Source organism: Cyprinodon variegatus, unplaced genomic scaffold (genome assembly GCF_000732505.1).
Source record: "Cyprinodon variegatus isolate N-32 unplaced genomic scaffold, C_variegatus-1.0 Scaffold1485, whole genome shotgun sequence".
In the NCBI taxonomy this organism is placed as follows: Eukaryota; Metazoa; Chordata; class Actinopteri; order Cyprinodontiformes; family Cyprinodontidae; genus Cyprinodon; species Cyprinodon variegatus.
The window spans coordinates 20,004-44,713 of NW_015151938.1; the positions used below are offsets into that span (position 1 = coordinate 20,004).

Genomic DNA, 24,710 nt, shown 5'->3' on the forward strand with positions numbered 1-24,710 from the left:
TGGATAAATAAAAGGAAGGAAAGAAGGATAGATAAAAGGAAGGAACAAAGGATAGATAAAAGGAAGGATAGATAAAAGGAAGGAAGGATGGATAAATAAAAGGAAGGAAAGAAGGATAGATAAAAGGAAGGAACAAAGGATAGATAAAAGGAAGGATAGATAAAAGGAAGGAAGGAAGGAAGGAAGGACAGATAAAGGGAAAGAAGGAAGGTTAAATAATAGGAAGGATAGATAAAAGGAAGGAAGGAAGGATAGATAAAAGGAAGGAACGAAGGATAGATAAAAGGAAGGAAGGAAGGATAGATAAAAGGAAGGAAGGAAGGATAAACAAAAGGAAGGATCGATTAAAGGAAAGAAGGAAGGATAAATAATAGGAAGGATAGATAAAAGGAAGGAACAAAGGATAGATAAAAGGAAGGAACAAAGGATAGATAAAAGGAAGGAACGAAGGATAGATAAAAGGAAGGAAGGAGGGATAAATAAAAGGAAGGAAGGATAGATAAAAGGAAGGAACAAAGGATAGATAAAAGGAAGGATAGATAAAAAGGAAGGAAGGAAGGAAGGAAGGACAGATAAAAGGAAGGAAGGAAGGATAGATAAAAGGAAGGATAGATAAAAGGAAGAAAGGAAGGATAGATAAAAGGAAGGAAAGAAGGATAGCTAAAAGGAAGGAAGGACAGATAAATAAAAGGAAGGATAGATAAAAGGAAGGAAGGACGGATAAATAAAAGGAAGGATAGATAAAAGGAAGGATAGATAAAAGGAAAGAAGGAAGTTTAGATAAAAGGAAGGATAGATAAAAGGAAGGAAGGAAGGATTGATAAAAGGAATGAAGGATAGATGGAAGAAAGGAAGGATAAAGGGAAGGAACGAAGAATAAAAGGGAGGATGAAATACCAAAACTCTAAAACAGGAAACAAGTTGGACGGAAAGAAAAGAGGAAAACTTGTGTTTGAGCAAGAAAAGAAAAATAACCTCAAGATTGAAAAAAAAAATTCTTTTAAGAAAATAAATCCAAACCAAAACATCCACAAGAAAAATACATAAAACATGCAGTCAATCAAAAAAAAAACCTTCCTCCTCCAAACATCTTTTCTCTTTGCTTGACCTTGTTTCAAACAAACCACAGAGTTGAGAGGAGGTGATTGTATAAATCCTTCATTCAGCAGGCAGAGCGTCACTGTCTGCTGCTGCTGCTGCTGCCTGAATATTCCCAGTTCATTCCACTCAGTTAGCAAAATCAGGCTTTTCTACAGAAACCTGCAGAGGGAGGAAAGTTAAACAAACAAAAGCGCTGATGTTTGGATTCTACCTGATAGGATCATAATACATGCAAACAGAAGTTCCTGCACAGCTTAGACAGGCAGGTGTGACATACCTGAGGGAGACTAAGCTCAGCATTAGGCTCAACACTTAAAGGATTACACGCAAACATCCACATCTGTGTTTGTTTTCTCTGTTTATCTGTGTGTATTGTAGCCGAGTCACCGAAGCACATCTCTGTCATGTAAATGAAACGTGTAAACCTTAATGCTGACACATACTCACACGAACGCAGAGGCTCCCGCACGGCCGTGTGTGTGAGAAGGCAGGAAGTAGAGCGATGATAGCTAATTAGAATGAAGATCCGCCAGAGAAACAGCCCAGAGCTGACAGGTGGAGACTGAGGCACAGCGAGGGAAGGAGAAAATGCAAAGTGAAGCTAAAATAAAGAGAGAGAAGCAACAACAGCAGAAATACACAAAAAGAAAGAACTAAACTAAACCTAGAATAATCATATTAAAGTGAACTAACTGAACTTCCAAAGTACTCTGCATAAAATGTCACTTATATAAATCAGGCAGCACTTAGTGTCACTTTCATCAGAGGTAAATTACATGTCTGCCTATAAACACTTTGAATCCCGTCTAGTTTAGTCTCCTTCTCCTCACTGGGGCAAAGATTGTCTCTGAGATCATTGCAGGGTTTAGCTAAAAGAAACAGGATACAATTAACATTTTACATTAATAAAACTTCATTTTACAAACAACAGCTGTGGAAATAAATGCTAAAAAAAGAGGCTAAAGGAATAAGATAACGTCTGAAAATGTTTCTCCCTTAAAGCAGCAGAGGAACCAAACACTTTCAAAGCTGCAAACGTTGACGTCTCATCGTTACCACTAAAGGGCAGATTATATTTCTGCAATCGCACACATCAAATGTCGCCTGGGTCTGGTCGCAAATCAGTTTTGCTGCTACGCTTCTGCACCGTCGGGCTGGAATTTCTAGATATGTTTCCCACCAAAGCGCTAGGGGGAGCCTATTCGAGAAATTGCGAGAACTTTGTTTTGGCAGAGACCTTGGCATCTTTGTATAATTTGTCTGCGGTATCGCACAAGTGGTTGTACTTCCGAACCTCCTCGATTTACCTTTCATCGTAGTTGTCCATTGTAATTGTTCCTCGGTATTTAAAAATGAAGGACGACCACACAGACAGCCAGAAAGGCATACCAAGGACCAATCACAGCTGCTTTTTGTCTGCGCGCTTCCGCTTAAGATGTGCGTGGGTTTGCGACCCTCCGAGGCGTAGTCAGGAATTTTTTTAGGTGCCGACGACTGTTGCAGAACCGCTGCGTGGGGGGCGTGGGCATGCACAGAGAAAGGTTTGACGGTTACAGAGGCTATGCGTCAGAAGCATACGTTAGCCTTAAAAATGCATCCTATTGTGACCCGGTTTTGTTGAGAGCGGCTGTGAGGGACCGAGCCAAAAAAATCAGAGAAGCACAGGGAAGTCTTGATGAAAAAATTGTAACAAATTTATTTTGCAAAAATAAAGTTCACAAGTTCAAACAACACTGGGCCCATCAAGGAAAACAAATGACAAAAATCAGCATAATCCAAACCTGACACAGGAAAAGGCCTACCTAACTGACACACAAGGGAAATATATTTATATACTGGTTGATCAGACCATTTTGAAACAAGAGGGAAACATAAAATATATTTTCCTAAAGAAAACTACAACAAAAGACAAAACTAATCAACATCATACTAAATCAGAATTATGAAGAAGAGGACTTAAATATTAAATTTTCCAAATGTTATTATAAAAAACAAAACCAAATACAGAAACCTTAACCCTTTCTACACCCCTTCTAAAAGTAAGTGGAAGAGTCCAACTAGGCCTCCATGTCAATGAAGAGATCCTTTGCAGCTGGGGCCTCCTTTCCTTTACTGGCTTCACTCATGACAGCCTCCCAGGAACTGGCAACTCAAATGAAAAATATATTAATGTACAGAAAACCAAACAAGCAAGAAATGACAAAATGAGTCAACTAAATGTGTGCACCCAAATAGTTACCCAATGCCAAATCAAAGTAAAAAAAAATGAAATACAATACAATAAAATAGAAGATTTAATGAAAGAATTACCAGACCATTTGTGTGGTTGTACATGCAGCCATCACAGCGTCCCAAAAAGTCAAAACAAGACAGCAGAGCGTCCAAAGCGCTGCAGCTCCAAGATAACGCTAAACCAGAAAACCCATTTGAAAAACCTGTAGATTCAGGTCAAGTAAATTAAAATCTAAACAGGTAGCTTTCACAGGAAGCACAGCCTTACCAGGGAGAATGCGTCTAGATGGAAGGCGCATGGTGCAACAACCTCCAGCTGCAGCCGCTAACACCAGCAGAGCAATGCTGCAGAAAGCCCAACCCCAGCCACAATCATATAGAAAACTCCAAACAGAATAGATCTATAATAATAGAATTCGTTCCAGACATTAAATGGTCACTTTTTTTAAGTGGAGAGGGCGGGTCTTTAAAAAAAAATCGTAAAAATCCTCCACTATATTTTTAGATTTCTAAAATTCATGTGATGAACTAATATTCATATTTAGTCCCCTCCACTCTAATAGTAAAGGACTCCGTGTGTGTCCGAGTCTGTGTGTAATTTTTTCTCAGTATGAAAGCAACTTTTCTATTAAAGCCTCAAATGTTTTATTTTTTTTATTTATTTATTATTTTATTTTTTTTTTGCAGTGTCCTGTCTGGCAATGTTGCAATAAGAATAATTGTCTTGATGCCAAAAAGAGCCCAACAGATTTTACTTTCACCAGTGGAACAGTATGACAATTGCCATATAGCTCCACTTGTTTCATGCAAATAAATTGCTTTATTATAATTATGCAGGGAGTTTTACAGTTTATATGGACACTGCAATGTAAATAGAGCAGAAAAACAGAAGAAGAAATAGAAAAAATAAAAAAAAAGAGAAAAGATGAATGAAAGAAAGAAGAGATAGAAAGGAGACAAATGTTTATCTGAGAAAATCAATGAATAATCAGCATCTGGAAGACGAATGAAAACGGGTCATAAGTTTAAAGCAGAGTTAAATTATAAGAAGAAAAAGATTTAACCTCAGCTTTGAACGTCAAAAGTACAGCACCGCTGCAAACGTCAAACTAAAACACACTGAAAGCTTATAGGAGAGCATAAATTTGTTTTTGTGTAATAAAGCTGGAATAAAAGTTGTTTGAACACTGCAAAAATCATCTCAAAATGAGTAAAAATTTCTCAAATTAAGGTTATTTACCCTTAATTTGAGCAGGTAAATAAAATGATTTGCCAATGGAATTAGTATTTTTACTCTTTAAATAAGGTATCTAGATAAAATGCACTTGAAATAAGACAATGCAATAGTTTTTTATTATTTTAAGTGTAAATTGTCTTGTTCCATTCGCAAAGTGTCTCACTTAAATCCTTAATTCAAGAAAAAATGCACTTATTTTAAGAAGAAATGACTTATTTAGATTTAATTTTTTTGCAGTGAAGAACCTATAAAAAGTCTTTCCAATGTAGAGGAAGTAGAATAAGCTGCTGCTCTAATCTGATCAGACTGAAGTTGAATTTCATGTCCTATACACAAAACTCTCTGTGTTGGAAAAACCGAAAAACACATGACCCTGAACATGACATCTCCATTGTAAAACATAATGGTGGCAGGATCGTGTGATGGGAAATTTAGGTAACGATAGATGGATAAAACGTATCACCCGTTACTCGAGCTTTGCGTCACATCATTTTAAATAAAAGCTGATGTTTTCCACTCACTTTAAAACCACCCTGTCATTTCAAACCTTTGGTTCTGCATTTACCTCCATCTGTTCTGTTTGTCTCTGAAGGAAATCTTGACTTCACAGAATTCCTCTTTAGTTAAAAGATAAAAAAAACTTAATGAAATCCTGATATGAGCAGAATCCTCCAAGGAGGAAGTTTCTGTCCTGCTGTCATCCGGTGATGACCATAGAAGGATGAGATGCGATCTCTTCTCCCCACGGTCGCCTAACAGGAACAAAGGCAGGATGAACTTTACCAGAGGAGCTCTGACTGGTATAAAGACAGAGTAATGCAACGTGTTGGCCTCATATTAGATGTCAGCTCTGCTGCAGCCGTCGGTAATGAGCTGAATGCTAATTGATTTACTTTTAATTATCCTTCTTTTTCTGCTTTCAATTAAAAAGCTGTGCGGCCAGTCGCCGCTCTGTGAGGATCCTGGCAGCTGCAGCAGAGCCGGTCATTTTACACAGATCAGATTTAGATTTTTCTACTCTTCATTTGGACCCTTTCTTTATCCGTGAAATTGTTTTCAAACCCTCCAAGATTCAATCTGACGTCAAATTTTCTTTGACATTTCAATTCAGCTTACAGTAGCAGCCATTCAAAATGGCCCTTCCCAGGCAAACGCCAGCCGAATGGCAGCCCAGCCACTGGAGCGACCCCCTCTTGAATATTTTTTTTGCTCTGACTCATTCATTAAATTACAGAGTTTGACCAGGAGATAAAGCTTCTCTGTAGATCTTAATGTCCACAAATCATGACAGAAAGAATATTTTAGTACAAATATCAATGTTTATAAAGGAATTGTAGGGGACCAGCCAAGGACCCATCAAGGAAAGTGGGGAAATTTTGAATGGCTACTACTGTATTTATACAAAATAACTACTTTTATTGGTACCTTTCCAGTTTTTCCTCATTTAAAACATATATTCATTATATCTTAGTGTAAATTCTGTTTTTTTTGTTTTTGTTTTTTTTTTTGCTCTAAACTGAACAACATCCCAAAGAAAAAGACAAACAATAACAAACATGTGGCTGCAAGGATTCTGGGCAAAGAAATCTAGAGTAAATTTAGATGACAGCTCCCTCTAGTGGTCATAAAAACAAACTACAATCAGATGTCCAGCTAAAAACCCCATAAACAAAATATAGAAAAATCTATTTATTATAAAGTCTCAAGTGCTGATATTTATGTGCTTACCTTTAAAAGTTTTCCCTCAAGCAGAGCACCCGCTAGGCAAGGCTTAATACAGGTCTTATCTTACCTCAGAAGCTGTTTTCCAGTTTTAGATATTTTGGTAATAACCTACCCTTCCTTAGACTCAAGATTATTTCAACAAATATGTCAGTTTTTTGAGAAAATCTATGTGAGAAACTTTATATTTAGTCTGTGAGAATCCATCCCTGTGTGACTTGGAACAGGTAGGAATATTCCCAACATTGTCTCTGTCCTTCCTTGCAAAGTATTTAATAAAATGCTGGCTTGAATGAGAAACAGTGGGTCTCATTCGCTTGAGTGATAAAAATTAGACATTTTCTTTCCGTCAACAGTTGGAATTTGTCAGCAGGAACTTCTAGATGTATTTTTCTGGGAGCAGCTATGACAGAACTTTCTGATCAATTTGCCTCAGATATATTTTTGGGGATTTTAAATGAATATAGAGGTAGCAGTTTCTACTGGGGTAGAAATGGGTTTTCCACTCCAAAAAAAAAAGACCCTCCATAAGGGTAACATACTATAGGGGGATGGCTGTAGGTATCGACAGAAGATATTTGATTTTACTCAGAAGTAATATAGAGAAAGCGATCCCCATCAATTATCCAAGTTGATTCCAGCGTACGGGTGTGCATGTTGATTATGGGCAAATTACTTGTGGATAATGGGAAATATTTGCAGTTCCAACGGAATGGAACAAGAGGCAAGGTTCCAAGAAATTATATCAGCCCCAGAGAGAAACGCATTAAAATTAGCCTGAGCCTAAAGGCAGCATTTAAACATTAATCTAAGTTATAAAATTGGTATTAATGTATTTTTGTTGTACTTTAAAGGAAAGAAAAACTCCAAACCTTTAATAAGAAATTAGCATCTCATAGCTAATAACTCAAAGGTATTAAAGTGTCACAGTTGGGTGGACGTTTTTTGAGAAACCAAATAGAGGGATCAGGAGGCAGAGGTGAATGTTGTAGATTTAATGATGGAACCAAGACAAAAATCCAAAAAATATGAAATACAAGAACCAAAAGACCAGAAAAACTCACATGGGAAGCCAGAAATGAGGAAGCAACTAAACTACAACAAGGAATCAGCGCTTAGTGACTGCAGAGGTGGAGTATATAAGGAGAACAGAACAAAGCATGGGCTAATGAGGTGAATAAGGAGCAGGTGTGAGTGGAACTAACTAGAAGAAAGCCAAGGGGAAAGGAAACAAGCACAAGGGGGCAGCAGAGAGTAACTAAAGTCTGCTACATATAATGGAAAATAAACCAAAGATCAACAAAACAGAATAACTGAAAACTAAAAACTCAGAGTCCCAAACGGGGAGATCCATGACAGGGTAGGGCTTAAGATAACCTGAAATTAAAAGTCTTAAAAATTAGTAAATTGGAGGAAGTGACCTAAAATTAAACCAAAAAGAAAGAAGCAAAAATGTGTTTCAAAATTGGATGAGAGGAAGAAAAATAACTGAAAGAATAAATGAGGTGACATCCCTTTCCTGAAAAGTCTTCTTTATACGGTGAAGATGAACAACTTTATTTTAATCGTTTGAAACATCGGAAAACTCTTCCTTCCACTAAACATTGTTTGCTTTTTCCTGCCCTTTCATGTTTATTCCCTGATCTGAGCGCTCTGTCCATGCAGGATTCAGACCTGGAAGGGTACCGTATTGATACTGTAAGTCAACCAGTATCAATACGAGCAAATGAGCAATGATTGGACATAAACGACGGCTTAATTCATCGTGTCATAGACACAGTGACTAATTATGGGGGCTACAACATTAACAACTCTATCTGTACTGAACCCTTGAATCTATAAACTAGGGGTGGGATATTTCAGTTCCTGGGGGCCGGTATCCTGCAACTTTTAGATGTGCCTTCGGTTCAACACACCTGAATCAAGTAATTAGGTCAATGGGAGGACTGCAGGAACTGACTGCATACTGAGGAGGTAACTCAGCCATTTGATTCGGGTGTGTTGGACCAAGGATGGATGTAAAAGTTGCGGGATACTGGCCCCCAGGAACTGGAATTGCCCACCCCGGCCCTGCTATAAATCCATCATGTGAGCTGCAATCATTGAAGGCTTGCTGCAGGTTTGTGGCTAAAGAGCTGCATAAGAACTATGTGGACAGAAAACAAAGTGCATAAAAATGCATTTTCTGTTGCATTCAATGGCTAAAGTAGTCAATTTTTGCACACAAGGGAGGAGGTGCATTCAAGAATAAGGCTTTATTTTCTTCTTGCACAATTTATTTATTTATTTATCTTTTGAGAACTGATATGAGAAACTGTTTGAGAGGTGAACCTGTTTGCACTAAGGAGGGGGCGGCATCCAGGGCTGAAACGCCTGGAAACAGCAGGTTAATAAGGGTAAAGCAAATCGAAAATATATTTTACATTTTTCTTTTCCATAGACTTTTCAAGATGCAAAGATCATTTGGATTCATTTCCGCATCTTGCAATGATTTACCTTTTATCTCTCAGAAAATATCTAAAGGGGGAGATAACTTATACTCAGTGGGTTTCATCCAGGTGAGCTTTCGCTGCTAAAAGACGATTGTTTTAGGGTCAGTAATATCTTTTCTGTTAAAATTAGAGCCAACCTTCAATTTCTAAAGGAAAAATATTTTTTCTAAAAACTCAGCAGCAACTAAGCCTATCTATGTTGTTGCTTGTGTAACAACAGGACAGTTTCTCCTTTGTTTACTTCCTGCCATCGATGTGTTCCACAGTTGGATGGAAAGGCCTCAAGATGAGTAGATTTCGTGAATCTAGAGAGAAAAAGGTCTAAACATAATCTGACTCAGTAGTAGTAAAATGTACACAGGCTTAATAATGAGACAAATTCTTTGTTTTCACAGACGGTTGCTCCAAGAGATTAGTTTTCCCCTCTGCACAATTAGTGGGATATCATATTTGCACTAAATGGCGAATTTTAAAATCCCTTTAAATAGAATTTAACTCCGTATTCTTTTGCATTTTGCACCATTTATATTTATTTATTTTTTTGCACTGTTCTAAAACTTCCATAATAATACCTTTTGCAAAATGTCTCTGCTACACTTTACATTCCTGATCACTTTATAAAAGCAAATGTTCTTTTCAGTGCTGTAAGCCACTCATTTACTGTGCAAAAGCTGTATCGAAATTTCGTTTGGTTTACACTCTATGTATAAAAAAAGACAATAAAGTTTCTCTAAGTCTAAGTCTAACCCTACCAGAGTCTTAAGTTACCGGTAGTCTTGAGTTTTTATCCTCAAGTCTTAACATTTAAGTAAGAATCAATTTTGACGCTCAGTCAGGCGACTCTGAGGTCAAGAACCAACTCAGAAACTTTGAATTTTAGATATTTTTGGGTCTATTTTTTAACAAAGTTTAATTATATTTTAAATGCCAATAAATAATATTGTTTTTTTTTTCATTAGATCGGTTTTATCTCAACACGCCATGAAACCAGCGTCTGATTTGCTAATAAGACAAAGTTAACTAAAGTTGCGTTTTCTCATCGTAGTAAAAATTTGAAGTTTTTTGGTCTGTCTGTGAATCCCTTCGTAGATGTGTTAGAAACTGCATTTAGTTTTGTGTTGAATTAGGGGGCGGGGTTAACGCGAATAGAGTCGCCACCTACTGTATCAGAGTATGTTAACAACCTGTGGATCACAGTCTCTGTAATCGATTTGCTTCGCCTTAATGTGCAGGGTGACCAATCAGGTGTTAGATAACCNTTATTTCAACAAATATGTCAGTTTTTTTTAGAAAATCTATGTGAGAAACTTTATATTTAGTCTGTGAGAATCCATCCCTGTGTGACTTGGAACAGGGAGGAATATTCCCAACATTGTCTCTGTCCTTCCTTGCAAAGTATTTAATAAAATGCTGGCTTGAATGAGAAACAGTGGGTCTCATTCGCTTGAGTGATAAAAATTAGACATTTTCTTTCCGTCAACAGTTGGAATTTGTCAGCAGGAACTTCTAGATGTATTTTTCTGGGAGCAGCTATGACAGAACTTTCTGATCAATTTGCCTCAGATATATTTTTGGGGATTTTAAATGAATATAGAGGTAGCAGTTTCTACTGGGGTAGAAATGGGTTTTCCACTCCAAAAAAAAAAGACCCTCCATAAGGGTAACATACTATAGGGGGATGGCTGTAGGTATCGACAGAAGATATTTGATTTTACTCAGAAGTAATATAGAGAAAGCGATCCCCATCAATTATCCAAGTTGATTCCAGCGTACGGGTGTGCATGTTGATTATGGGCAAATTACTTGTGGATAATGGGAAAAATTTGCAGTTCCAACGGAATGGAACAAGAGGCAAGGTTCCAAGAAATTATATCAGCCCCAGAGAGAAATGCATTTAAATTAGCCTGAGCCTAAAGGCAGCATTTAAACATTAATCTAAGTTATAACATTGATATTAATGTATTTTTGTAGTGCTTTAAAATAAAATAAAAACTCCAAACCTTTTATAAGAAATTAGTATCTCATTGGGAGGACTGCATGACTGACTGCATACTGAGGAGGTAACTCAGCCATTTGATTCGGGTGTGTTGGACCAAGGATGGATCTAAAAGTTGCAGAATACCGGCCCATCAAAGTTAGGGGGCGGTTATCTAACACCTGATTGGTCAACCTGCACATTAAGGCGAAGCAAATCGATTACAGAGACTCGATTCGCATTAACCCCGCCCCCTAACTTTGATGGGTGAGTTTGACAGATTCTTTTAATGGTTTCGATGCACTGCGACACAGGACCATGAAATAATTAAATGCAAACTGAAATAATTATATATATTGTTTTAATAAAATGAAGACGTATTTTAATAAATTAATGACACATTTATATATTTAATTCCTTATTTATTTAATGAATTACACAATTAATTAATTGTTTATCTCTGTATTTATTTAATTGTGGCACTTTATATTAGTGACATGGTTTTAATTAATGAATGACACATTTAATTATTTATTTAATGCTGGATTTATTTATTTAATTTTGGCACTTTTTATCCTCCATAGTTTAATACCACTTCATGTCTACTTTTAACAAAGTAATAGTATTATAACACACACAAAAAAATAAAAATAGTTGGATTAGTCTGACATAGGCCCGTTAATAAACCGTGTGGGCCCTGCAGCTCCGTGGTGGAACGGCTAGTGGTGCAGTTTCTTGTTTGGATCACTGGTGCCTGGATTTCATTCTCTGATTTTAGCTGCAGCTGTAAAATATTTTGTTTTTATGCTAAACTCAGAGGCAGCCCCTTTGTCATAGTCACACACATTTTTCCCTGCAAATTGGTGCATCTTCTCACAGACTCGCTCTGTGGAGCATGACTGAAGACCTTTTCAGAAATGTCTCAGGCGGAGGCGGTTCTCTGTATTCCTCCCCTCCTCTAAATGCAGCAAAGTGTCTGATAGACATGAAGGATGGAAAATAAAAACTAAAACTAAGTATAAATTACTAAGAAGAAAAGAAAGTTATGATGGTAATATAATCTTTTTCTGTTTTGTTGCTTTTTTCCACAGCGGTGGCAGAAATCCGGGACTCACTTGGAGCACATCGTCTCTCGGTTCTGCTTGGACTCTGAGATGGCCCTGGACGGCCTGGACTCGTCCCGCATGCTGGTCATCAGCCCCTGCGAACTGAGCGCGTACACACAGAGATGGGAGGTGCCCTTTTCGTGACCATGTGATCCTTCACCTCCAAAGACCTGCTTCCATAAACCGACTCTCCACTTCAGAGAGCTTTGGCCGAGCCGTCCGACCTGCACAAACTGGAGGCGTGGGAACCATCACGGCACCGAGCTGAGGATCACCGCAGAGGAAGATGACGAAGAGTACGGGTCAAAGGGCTGAAATTTGGTGAAACAAAAACAGCTGCAGGGGAGGAAAATACAGCAACAGATGAAATGCATGGAAATATGTGGGTTGGATTAAAGAGTCTGTTTGACTCAGAGTGAAACTAAGTGCACCTTAAAATCCAGACTGTCATCGTCGGGCGAAAACATTCGATTAGGAGGGAAAAGAATCCGACTTCTGTCATGTTTACCAAATATTTCAGCAGCTTCAACAGTTCAGATGATGATAAAGTATATTCAGAATAGCTTCCTTTTATTTGCAAAGACTTTAAGTAAAAAATGGAAGGATATTAAAGCTGTTTTTAGAAAATATTTGTTTTGTTTCCACTTTAAAATGATCAGAGGATGACCTACTTCTTTCCTTCCATATTTCTTGATTTTTTTTTTTTTTTTAGCTGATCCTATGTTTTTAATTTTCAGTGTTGACAGTATATTAAATATTACAATCATTCTGCATTAATGTTAATACCCAATATTTCAGCTGTTGGCTTTCAAAGTCAAAATATTGATTCTGACTTTTTTCAAACCAAATAATAGAATTGTTTCCTGTTTTCTTTTGCCTGAATGTTTTATATAAAAAAGGTTTTCATATTGTTTTCTTCTTTTCTGCAGAATTGTTTTGTTTATCTTTTAGAAATTTGTTGTTGATTCACTCAAAAAAATAAATATTCTTATGTTTACCCACAATAATTAGCAGCTGCAGATTTTAAGGTATTTTGGTGCTGAGGAGAATGAAGAGATGTAGACAGATTTGGGCGATAATTAAGGTGTCGATCCTGTCTTCTGTTAAAAAGGTGATTTGTTTCCTACCAAAAAAAAAAAAGAAATGAAAAACAATCCACTGGGCTTTGTTTCCAAGTTGGAAGACGTTTCGCTTCCCATTCAGGAAGCTTTTTCAATTCAAAATGTCAGGAATAGTGTTGAATTCGAGGTTTTATACAGTAGCCCAACAAAATCTTGTTTTTGTTTTGAAAACATGCAAAAAGAAACGGATGAATGGGTCCACCCCTTTGGAATGGGGGTTATTTAGCTTTTTTTATTAGCCTGCAATGCCCCATACCTGTCCATGTCTCTGAAAGGGGGTCGTTAAATCCGTTTCTTTTTGCATGTTTTCAAAACAAAAACAAGATTTTGTTGGGCTACTGTATAAAACCTCGAATTCAACACTATTCCTGACATTTTGAATTGAAAAAGCTTCCTGAAAGGGAAGCGAAACGTCTTCCAACTTGGAAATAAAGTCCAGTGGATAGTTTTTAATTTTCTTTGTTTGGATTGACTATGACCTGGATGACTGAGAATCTTCACCAGCAGATCTATTCCCTAATTGAGCCTTATTTAGTCATGAGATCAGAGGACAAAGAAAATGTTTGGTGAAGAAGGTGAAGTCAAGGAACCTGACTCCGCCAGATGGATTTGCTCCGCATATCCATCTGAAAACCTTCCGTTGGAGTAATTTTGGGAAGGGGCGAAAAATACTGGTTAGCTGATTGGCCTATGTTGGTGATAGACGGGCCAAATAAACCAATCAGATCAACGAAGCATATGACGTACTAACAGAGCGACGACGAAAACACAACCACAAGCCAGGCTACTCCTGCCAAAACCAGTCGGGAGAAGAGCAAAAACGTCTTTTCCTCTGAGAAAAGCCTCCAGAGCAGTGTTTTGCTCTTCTTTCAGTAAAGAAATACTCTGTAATTCCGATAAAACTTGCTCAATAGCCACGCTAACGCTAGTTTCATCGGCTGAAGCCGCCATGTTCTTTAGACTGAACTGTCGCGCTTCTCGTTGCGTCACACCTCAACCCGCCTCAAAGCCAACGCTGATTGGACGTTCGTTTGGTGAACGGCTCCAAATGTTCTTTAACGGAGAGTCTCCAGACTGATCAGCGAGTGAAACCTTGAAAGCTCGCGAGATCAGGATGGTCTCACGAGGCTAGATCTATTCCCTAATCGAGCCTTATTTAGTCATGAGATCAGAGGACAAAGAAAATTGTCGCCATGGTTGGCGAAGAAGGTGAAGTCAAGGCGTTGCTCCTATCAACAGAAGACCTCTCCTCTCTTTGTCCCACATTTAGAAAACCTCACTGGGATCAACATTTGGCGTCAAAATGAACATATATCTGATGTTGATTCAGTGTCAAATCTAAAACTAAAAAAGGCAAAGCTGAGACAATCTGGTTTTATAAATATTCACACCCTAATACCATCCATCCATCCATCCATTTTCCGTCACGCTTATCCAAAGCGGGGTTGCGAGGGGTGCTGGTGCCTAACTCCAGCTTTCTACGAGCGAGAGGCGGGGTCCACCCTGGACAGATCGCCAGTCCATTGCAGACCCTAATACTAATACCACTTAATTATGTTCTTCTTTGGTTTGAGCCTCATTAGCGTCCAACATCTGGATGATATTTGCTAAATCTACCCTGAAACTGTTCTGCAGATTATGCTGGTTTTAAATACATTCCTTCTTCACAGACCACTCAAAGCATCGCCACATATTCTGTGTCAGATTGTGACTCCAAAACTTCCAAAACAACCATTTTTCCTCATGAATCAATATATTGTTTTCATTGAAAGGTTTGTTTTGATTTTCTGTGATGATTAAATATTGAATCCTTCTTCATCTGCAGTTTTCTCTAAGAGTCCTGAAGGTTTCGGGTTAAAACTGACTGAAATTTTAAGTTAACTGGAAATAAAAGTAACCCCAGAACATGACGCTGCCACCACCGTGTTTTACAATGCTGTGCTTTTAGAAAACTTTATTCTTTAAAAAGTGACCCGTAGAATTATAGCTAAAAGTTCAAATGTTGTATCATTTTAATAATTATAATATACATCCGCCTGTCTGTCCATCCATATGGATCTCTTGTACTCTTCTCCTGAATAATATCATAATTTTGATCCTTTTAACCTCTGAGAAACTAAAAGAAGAGTGGGATTTAATTATTTAAGTTACATAAGTTTTTTTTGCATGTACCTTTTCTTGCTTTACAGGAAAAATCTGGAAAATGTTTCTTTTTTAATTGATTTTTACGATCTGCCCCGATAAATGGCTGACAGGAGAAAACATTAAACATTCTCTATTTCTGTTCTGTAATATATAATATCAGAAGAAATGACATGAAAGCAAGACGCCAGTTTCCTCCTCCTCTGTGAGTGTCTGCCGTGCTGCATGCCAGATATGTTTCCGCTTATTTCAGCTAAACATGCTTTCATTTTTGTTCTCATGTCAAAGTTACTACATTTAAATTGTAGGATTATTTGAAATAAGGTAATTTTACTATTTTTATTCATTAAAAAAAAAAATTCTGGTTTTGTTCTGGTCTCTTTGATAGAATCCCAGATGTAATTAAAATTTTTGCAGGTCAAACATCGGTCACCAACTAAAGGGGCTAATAAGTTAATGGGAGTCAAACCTTCAACCCTCATGTTATCAGATTTGGTTCCTGTTTTCTGCTTTAGTATCTGCTGTCCTACTAAATGTTTGTCCCTCCTTCACAGCTGTAACTAAGCACATCGCAGGTTTTACATCTGCGCCTGCGTCATTTTGATATCCTCTCTGATTCCTGAATAAAGTTTTATAATGCCTGTTTTCATTTTCTTGAATTAACTGTGGCATGTCTGCAAACTAGGAACTTCAGCGCATTCTTAAGCATCATCACAAATGGAGGCAGAGCAACCTGGAAGTTAAGAGGAGAGTTTTCTTCAGAGTTAAAGGAATAGTACACCCAAAACATGATTAGCCTTCATTTTCTACTCACCCCCATGCTGAACAACACTCTGGAGTACTTTTTTGATATCTCAAATGCATCTGGAGATCTGGGAGGCTTCTTGCTGTCTGCTGACATTCAAATAATGGAGGTCTATGGCGCCCGAGGCAGAAAGGTCCATAAAAGTCCACAAAAAACGTGTCAATATTCCTCCATACTGCTCGTCCAATGTATTCCAAGTGTCCTGAGTGGGTAGCATCCAGAATTTACTCGAAACGAAGTCATTTAGAATGTTTTTAGAGCATAAACAGTAGTGTATAGGATTTCCTAAAAGCTCGTTCACGAGTCTACGGAAACCGCGGCAGACCAACCCAGACGAAAGTGCGCATTCAGCGTCTGCTCTGCCGATAATGCAAGCGTAGAAGAAGAAATGTGCTGTTTACCTGTGCAAAGAAAGAAACAACGAAAGAAAAATGTCTGAGGACTTCAGTGTTGAGGAAGAGCATGAGTTCTTTGCCGAGCTGAATGCGCACTTTCGTCTGGTTTGGTCTGCCGCGGTTTCCGTAGACTCTGACACATAGAGGTTTAATGTAACTGTAGTGTTTTCTGCTTTTGCTGCCATCATAATGTCTTTATTTATTCTTCATATTTGTGATGGTTTCCTCTTAGAGATGCTGAGTTTGATCAAGTTTTCCTGTGTAAAATAAAGCCTTTATAAGAAAGTTATTTTGATATAAATAACAATTATGAACAAATAACACATTTTTAATGTTTCTGTAGATTAAACTTGACCTTTAGTTTACAGTGTAAATGAGGAAGATGATCAGCTGCTGTACTTTAATTAGATTAATCAGATTATACATAATCTTATTACTGCTGAATGCTTTTGAATTATCCGTAGAATAAAGGTTAAAAAACCTAAAATTTGAAAAGCACTTCTTAAAAAGGCCATTTTCCTCCTAAATTAAGCTTTCAGATTAGACTCTATCCCAGTCTGTTGAAAGGAGATATGCTGAGTACAAAGTACAGCACCTTCTATCAGTGATATTCCTGATAAACATGTTTAAATACATTAACACTCCAACTACTGATTGCTCCGGTTCAAGCCGACTGAAATGACAAAGACTCCTGGATAGGTGTCTTTGTCAGGTTGCTTTCTGATTTAAGCCTGCTTTGTAATTCAGCACTTAGCTTTACTCATTAACAGCTACCCAATCATTTATACTGGAAAATTCATATATGGAATGTTAGGAAGCCTTTCGTGTAATTTTATATTATTTTTAGAGAGATTACTAAAAATAAAATAATGTAAAGGACCAGTCCTATCAAGATTTAAAAAACAAAATGTTACACCTGTGTAAATATTATCTTGATAATTGAAACCGGACTCTCTTATTGACATAATCTTCTCCATTTATCAGTTCTTGGGACCAGCACCAGGAGCACATTAAGACTGGGGACGCCTTGTGGCAGGATTGTTATGTCTGTGTCCTCTTACCCACCTATCCAACAGGGGACCACATTTTAAGGTCCCCTCTTGGTCATGCTCTAAATCCTGTTAGAAAGCATCAGGACATTTTAAAAAAAAACTTTTGCCAAGAGGGGACATGAGTGTGTGAGTAGATATTCAACAGTGCCCCAGCAGGTTGGGTCAGGAATTTTAATGCCCCATTCAGACATGTATGGAGAACCAACTCTGTCAAATTTAAAACGCTAATCCCGCTGGTCACTATTTTTCTCCTGGTTTAACCTCTCCATATCCTTCCGCTCTCGCTCTCGGAACATCAAACCGGATGCCCTCTCACAGCAGTTTGCCCCGGACGAATCTGAAGAGCCTGCTGCTCCCATCCTGCCTCCTAGCTGCTCAGTAGACGCAGTCAACTGGGAGATTGAGGATTTAGTTAAACTGTCTACGTTCATTCGTGCTCGAGTTATTAACTGGCTCCACACCTCTCAGTTTTCTGCCCATCCAGGAATAAGTCGAACTGTTTCATCATCTCCTCATTGAGGAGATGATGGTGTATGTAAGGAGACCAGGTGGTTTTTTCCACTCATCACCATCGCTGTTAATCTGTGACTCCATGCGTGCCCATCTCACAGCCGATGTGAAAAACAAGGTGAAACAAATGAACGCTGTGCTTGCTGTTATTGGGGGAGGTCTGACAAAGGAACTTCAACCGCTCGACATCGGTGTGAACCGGCCGTTCAAAGTAATGCTGCTTTCACAGCGGATGCAGCAGGTGCAGCAGAAGCAGCGAGTTTACATGCAAAGTCAATGGTTGACGCGCGTATAGGTGCAGCAAAAGGTCCCGCAGAGTGTTTTGAGCAGCAGGCACAGCGCGTCGGGAGCGTTTAAGCATCTGACGCGCATGACGCGCCGCAAACGCGCTGCTGCTGCTCGAGATGGAAAAAGTGAAGTTTTGCTGCTGGACGCACCGCATCAACCAATCAGAGAAGCTGATATGGGAGCTGACAGCGAGACAGACACATCGCTGCAGGCACCAGGATAATAAAAGCGAACTTATTCTGCCGGCAGATTTCTGCATTTTAAGTTAATTTATGCCTCAATAAACTGTTTCAGAGGAGTGATCACAGCACTCTGTGTGATCATCGATGTGTCTGTCTCACGGCCAGCTCCCAGGTTTGATTAATACTTTGTAATAAATACATGAATAAAGCACAAACATACTCAGTTTTGCTCCCGCTCTATTTTTAAATACGCAGTAGAGGTATTTAAACGTAGTAGAGGACATGTAGCGGTATATAAAAAACGCGCCCTATAGTCCGGTGCACCTTATGTGTGTGTTAAATACAGAAATGGGACAAATAACTGAGACTGCACCTTTTAGTACGGTGCGCCTTATGGTCGTGAAAATACGGTACCATTGAGCGTTTCTCCAAGGCCTGCCATCTAGTTCCACTGAGGAAACTCCCTACAGCTTTGCAAACTGCCCAACTCCTGGTCAAGCATGTTTTTCGCCTCCATGGGGAACCCACAAAACATACTGTCTGACCTCGGCCCTCTATTTATCTCTCAGGTATGGAAGAGTTTTTGTTCAGCTCTTGGGGTCAAGGTCTCACTCACTTCCGGTTACCATCCTCAATCCAATGGTCAGGTTGAACGCATGAATCAGGATTTGGAGGCCAGTCTCAGATGTCTCTGCTTCAGATCCCACAGAGATTTTTTTTTTTTTTTTTTTTTTTACAGAGTGGCGGAAACAGGCTTCCATACTCATGCCCCCTGATCTAGGTCTAAAAAAAAATTTTTTCACTTTGAAACGTTTTTACCCATCATTACCAGGGGTGGCAGTACTTGCGATGGGTGCTTTTATTTATTCTTTCTTTTCTTCTATAGGCTACTCATTTGAACTTGTTTGCGTTTGCAGCAGGATCTCTGCGATGGGGGAAGAAGTTTAACCAACAGTCAGCCTTCCTGCAGGCTGATGCTCAGTCATTTTAAGTTGAGGCGGGGTGTTTTTTACACACAGGGACAGAGTACAGTATGTACAGACGCCCCCCTGCTCCCAGGGTCCATTTCACCCGCTCATCGAATCATTAACCCGAACCTGGCTTCCTCGCCTTGGATTTTAAACACCGTAAACAACATAATATGCCGCTGGATAAAAGCTGACATTTTCTCTTTACGAGCCGCTTTTAACCGCATCCCTGATTTCCAGAGGAGACAGACGCCTTTTTACGTAAGTACAGTGACCTTTTCTTCTTTCTACCACCATTCTTTGCTCGGCTACTTTGAAAAAAAAAAATCTATCTTATTACTATTATTTTATTTTCAAAAAACGCAACGGTACCAAAATTCTCGACAGTCACAGCGCGTTTTTCTGTTTAGAGAATCGTGATATTTCCAGTCGGTTCACTGGACTGGAAGTCAAATAGTTGTTTCCAGTCGGTTCCTTTTTCAGGTAGTACCGCTAATGACGTAGTTCACTCTAGTTACGAAGCTGTATGGATCAAAGCTAGCTAAAGACTGAAATGGACTACAACTCCCACTTTTTTAGAAGTTGAGAAGCCATGATACCTTCACGGAACTTAATAACTTTGCAATCGTTGCAGCGCAGTTTATGAGTTGTATTTTTTCTTTGTTTTAACTCCATGCACAATCATCGGAATAATCGGGATTTCAGGTACGAATAAATGTATTTTGAATCGTTAAACGCTGTCTAAAAGTCATTGCGTAACATTTTTGAAACGTTGTTTGAAATAAGTCGTACTTTGCACATTTCAAGCTAGCGTTTTATTTGTCGGATTCGGAAAAGATCGACCTTTTTTATGTGTAATTGAAGGCACCACGGCTTTTCTTGCGTCATATTTTAGGGACACTTAGTGGGGACTGGTTTTGGTTTTGATTGTAAGGAAATTAACTTCGAAAATGTACTTTTTTGAAGTTGTATCTGAATGTACTTGAGGCCCAGCATAGAACATGGAACTTCCTCCCCTCAGAACAGGTATGCTAAAATCAGCTAGCTGTTTGGAGACTAACGGTTCTCGTTAAATGAGGTTCAAGCTAGCCAAACATCTGTTAGCCCGCTTTGTTTCATTCGGTTATATGCTCTTTTTTACTTGATAATTGCACTGATCCAATGTTTTATAATCATGCAAGTGAAAGTTTAACACGACTTAAAGTTATATTTTTGCTTGCATTTAGATTTTTTTTATTTAAACTAAAATAAAATACGACCAAACTAATGCATTCTTTGGTTAGTCGTCAGGGAGAAATTCCTAAATTTGTCCTGATCTGCTCTTTTCACTGATTGCGTGTCTAATATTATTAAACAATATCTATTTCCTATTATTTCACTTTGTCCAAAGTAAAAAATCCTACAATTTCCAGTGCATGAACGCACCAATCACATGCATGGGTGTTTTTAAGCATTTTCTTCGAGTTTAACAATGATACTTTGGACACACTTTTATGGAAATATTTTGTTTTCTAATACTTATCCCCAGTTATCCTAGCAGAGTTCTGGACCATCTAATTAGAGAATTGATTAAAGGGAATCATTAGCTATATAAACAAATATTTAGCACTAAATATCAGCCTTTATGAGGGTTTTTTGTTGTTGTTTTGTTTACATATAACCCTCAGTGAAAGAGTAATCAGTGTCACCAAATTGAATTTTAGATTTTATGCTGAAGGCAAAGTGTCAGCGACGTATTAAACCATGGAATAGTTTAGGTTTTAATCTATTATATCTTATAACTGAGATTTGCAGACAAAAGATCCAAAAACTTCAGTAAGAAATCAGAATAGAATAATGTGATTAATCACCTTTTAAGTTTTTTTTCCTTGTTACAAATCCACAAAAATGAATTAGGATAAATAAGATTTCAAGTAATATATTCATATATTTTTAGGTTTCTAGTGAAAAACAGAAGCATATGTAGCATAACATTCACCGCTAGTCTACAAATTTAAGGATATTAGTTTTATTTTTAGGTTCTCCTTTTCCATTAAACATGTTACTATTTTTCTTATAAACACTCTACAAATTTTCTTATTTTTTTTTTTATTTTTCACATATTAAATGTGTTTGCTGAATAAGGTTAATGAAGGCCACAGGATTCAGCAGGTAAAGGTGAAGCTGAACAATAGCTGATAACTGGAACTTATCTTATTTACTGTATTGTAGTCTTTCTTAATTTACTACTACATCCTTTGTGCCTGCCACAAAAACACACACTATGTTGTAATGTTAATATATAGTATTTAGGCTAAAATGTTAAATCTGTATCAAATCCCAGCAGTGACAGCATTTCCTTTTTGTTTACTGTGTTGTTTTGTTGTCTCAATGTGGTATTGTTAATATTTCAAGTTCTATTGGTGAAAAATTCTCACTTGGAAAGTTCTCATTTCTTCCTGTTGCCATGATGACACACACACTCACACCATTGATCAGGGCTTCTTACATACTCGTGATTAGCTGATTGATATCAGCTGTTCTGAAACCAAAACTCCTGAATATCCATCCATCTTCCGTTATGCTTATCCCAAGCGGGGTGGCGAGGGCTGCTGGTGCCCATCTCCAGCTATCTACGTGCGATAGGCAGGGTACACCCTGGACAGGTCGCCAGTCCATCGCAGGGCAACACAGAGACAAACAGGACAAACGACCATTCACGCACACACTCACACCTAAGGAGGATTTAGAGAAACCAATTTACCTAAAGGGTTGGTTATCCTCCTGCAGCAATGTGTCACAGTTAGCTTGTCGCAGGTATGAGGTCTGTGCTATGTTATTCCACGGCACGACAAAAGAGGGACAATCAGGAACTAGCTGTGGGTCTAGATATGGCCGAGTCGGTGAAGAAGTGGGGGCAAGTTTGTCCGACAATGGAGGGACATGAGGGTCAAAAAGAGCGGGAATCCAGGTGGAAAAAGGGTCCCAGCGTTCTCGCGCACCTCGCTCTTCTAGCTGGTCCATCCTCACGAGTTGTTTTCCACAATGGCGGTCATACAAACAAAACGATAAGGTACCAGACAGGAAATAGGCGTAGAGGAGATGAATATTTGATGGATCAGAGGCCTCCTGTTACCTACAATTTGGGAAAGGTGCAGCAATGTGTCTGCAGACTAAAATAAAATGGTTTCGAAGTATAAATGAGCTTTAACCGTCATGTTTTTGGACTGTGGGAGGAAAAGAACCCATGCATGCTCAGGGAAACCACAGGCTGGGAGTCAAACCCAGAACCTTCTTGCTGCAAGGCAGCAGTGCTACCCACTGTACCGCCGATCAACCGCTCCTAAATATCACAAAGCTGAAATACTCAGGATAACCTCTCTATACTCAAAATACTTGAATTCCACTTTTTGAAATGGGTCTCTGGTGTTTCTTTTTCTTTTTTACCCTGCTTTGTTGTGATTAGAACTGCTGTAGTATTTGCCAATTCGTCATCAGTTATTAGAAATTGGATTAAATTTGTATTTTGGGCATGTTAAGTCAACTGTTTTGACGAATTCTCTCCATAAAACAAAAGATTTAGGCCCCAACGAGAATTGAACTCGTGACCCCTGGTTTACAAGACCAGTGCTCTAACCACTGAGCTATAGGGCCTTAGCTGTCAGATCTTCAGACAGACTGCAATTTAAATGCCATCATTCGGTAGGCACGCCTCTTCATTGTCTGACTGATTCCAGTCTGGCCAGTTGAGTTTCTGCAGGACTTGTGTCTAAAAGTCTTATGCTTCAGGTTTGAAATGACTCCGTCTTTTCTCCCCTCCAGCCCTCCCATGTTTCTTCGCCGGCTGACCTACTTCAGGTCCTCCTATCATCCCAGAGGGTGTCGGGCCTTCTCCAACCAACCATCCACCCCTGCTTCTCATCTATGCCGGTCAGTCCAAAGGTTTCCACCCTGGCCTCCTCGACTGCCCCCTCCTCGCCCACCGGATCACCCAATCTTCACTGGTAGCACGTTCCACCCTTTTACCATCCCGCCCGGTCGCTTCAGCGCTGCCGGTCTGCAGTCCCTCCACACCTCTGTGGGTCTCATGATGGAGCGTCCTAACAGAGAGCCTCCCAACAAACGGAGGAAAAGTGTAGAGGAGGGGAGAAGCGGTGAAGAAAAGGATAGAGGAGGGAGGGAAACGAGGAGCAAAGCAAAGGAGAGAGAATCTAAGCAGGAACACCATCATCTGCATTTTAGAGGGGATGACAGGAAACCAGAAAATCAGTTCGTTAGAATCAGAGATAAACCGAAATCTGAACAAGAGAGAGTTTGTTGGAGGGAAAGCAGCAGGGAGAAGGCTGATGAAAGGACTAAAGGGGAGAGGAAAGGTAGCAGAGATGAAAGTCTGAATCAACACTCCAGAAACCCTCCCCCCAAATCCACGTCTCGGCAGGATCCCGTTCCAGCGCAAAGATCCAACCCCTGGTTCAAAGGCCGGTCTGCTGAGGAGCTGGGTCGCCTTCAGGGAAAGCAAACCGGTTCAGCAGAACATCAGATGGTTGGAGGTGTCGGTCCAGAGGGATGGCCAGAGCTTCCATCCCAGCCTTCCACTCAAGCTCCAAACCAGTGGCAACCAGAAAGACCAGCAGTCAGATGTAGGTTTTGTCTTTTTCTATCAGGAAAATGTGTTCTTTAGAAATGTTTCCCCATATAAATAGACTTTTTTTTTATATTAGTTTGTTGAATGGTCCTTGGGTTTTTGCAGAGAGTTGTTTCATATTTTTTCATGACAATCAGGAGAACCGACGAGCTAAACGGGGAGTATAACCAGCACTTAAGAGGCCGCACACTTGTTTGGGAACTTATATTTGATTTAGTCTTGATACCAAGTTGCTCTTGTATGACAAAGAAAAAATGTTTTTTTATCAGAAATTCTGCTTCAGTTCCTGCTTGTATTTAAAGACTTTGTCTCATACATCACCTGGTAAATGAAATAAATTCTCCTTTTGGCTTCAGGTCTTCAGAGACAGTGGGAGACCTGCAGTACAGAGCCACGGCCACCAGGGGACAGCAGAGTGTTCGACTTCTCAGTGATGTCCTACAACATCTTGTCTCAGGAGCTGCTGCAGGATAACGCCTATCTGTACCGACACTGCGACCCTACCGTGCTGCCCTGGCAGTACCGACTGCCCAACCTGCTGGCTGAGATCCAAAAGTACAACGCGGATGTGAGTCCAGCAGTTAGACACCTAAAAGTTATGAAAGATCTAGACAAATAAAAGGAATAAATAAATTATTTAGGCCCCAACGAGATTCGAACTCGTGACCCCTGGTTTACAAGACCAGTGCTCTAACCACTGAGCTATAGGGCCTCACCTGTCCACAGCAGTGTAACACCTGTATTATAAATATGGACAC

General features: G+C 39.1%; 2 protein-coding genes and 2 non-coding genes across 6 annotated transcripts in view; 2 read left to right on the forward strand and 2 right to left on the reverse strand.

Annotated features, from left to right (window-relative positions):
- The window catches only part of LOC107103596 (polypeptide N-acetylgalactosaminyltransferase 14-like), a gene marked incomplete at its 5' end in the record, with an annotated part of 31,455 nt that extends 18,805 nt beyond the window's left edge, over positions 1-12,650 (forward strand). The window contains one exon of the mRNA XM_015403367.1: positions 11,851-12,650. Coding sequence (XP_015258853.1) covers positions 11,851-12,009 — 159 coding nt within the window. The remainder of the gene's footprint in view (positions 1-11,850) is intronic.
- Positions 12,651-19,204: 6,554 nt separating this feature from the next.
- LOC107103595 (protein angel homolog 2-like) overlaps positions 19,205-24,710 on the forward strand; it is an 18,566-nt gene continuing 13,060 nt past the window's right edge. Inside the window, exons 1-3 of one of the 3 annotated variants that reach the window (XM_015403366.1) lie at positions 19,205-19,589; positions 23,130-23,947; positions 24,309-24,520. In XM_015403366.1, coding sequence (XP_015258852.1) covers positions 23,137-23,947; positions 24,309-24,520 — 1,023 coding nt within the window. In that variant the 5' untranslated portion in view covers positions 19,205-19,589; positions 23,130-23,136. Of the gene's footprint in view, positions 19,590-19,897; positions 20,034-20,201; positions 20,355-23,129; positions 23,948-24,308; positions 24,521-24,710 lie in introns of those variants that run through there. The other 2 variants (XM_015403365.1, XM_015403364.1) reach the window with 2 other exon arrangements.
- trnat-ugu lies at positions 22,889-22,961 on the reverse strand. The gene has a single exon. It is a non-coding gene; the product is annotated as a tRNA-Thr (tRNA).
- On the reverse strand, positions 24,592-24,664 carry trnat-ugu. The gene has a single exon. It is a non-coding gene; the product is annotated as a tRNA-Thr (tRNA).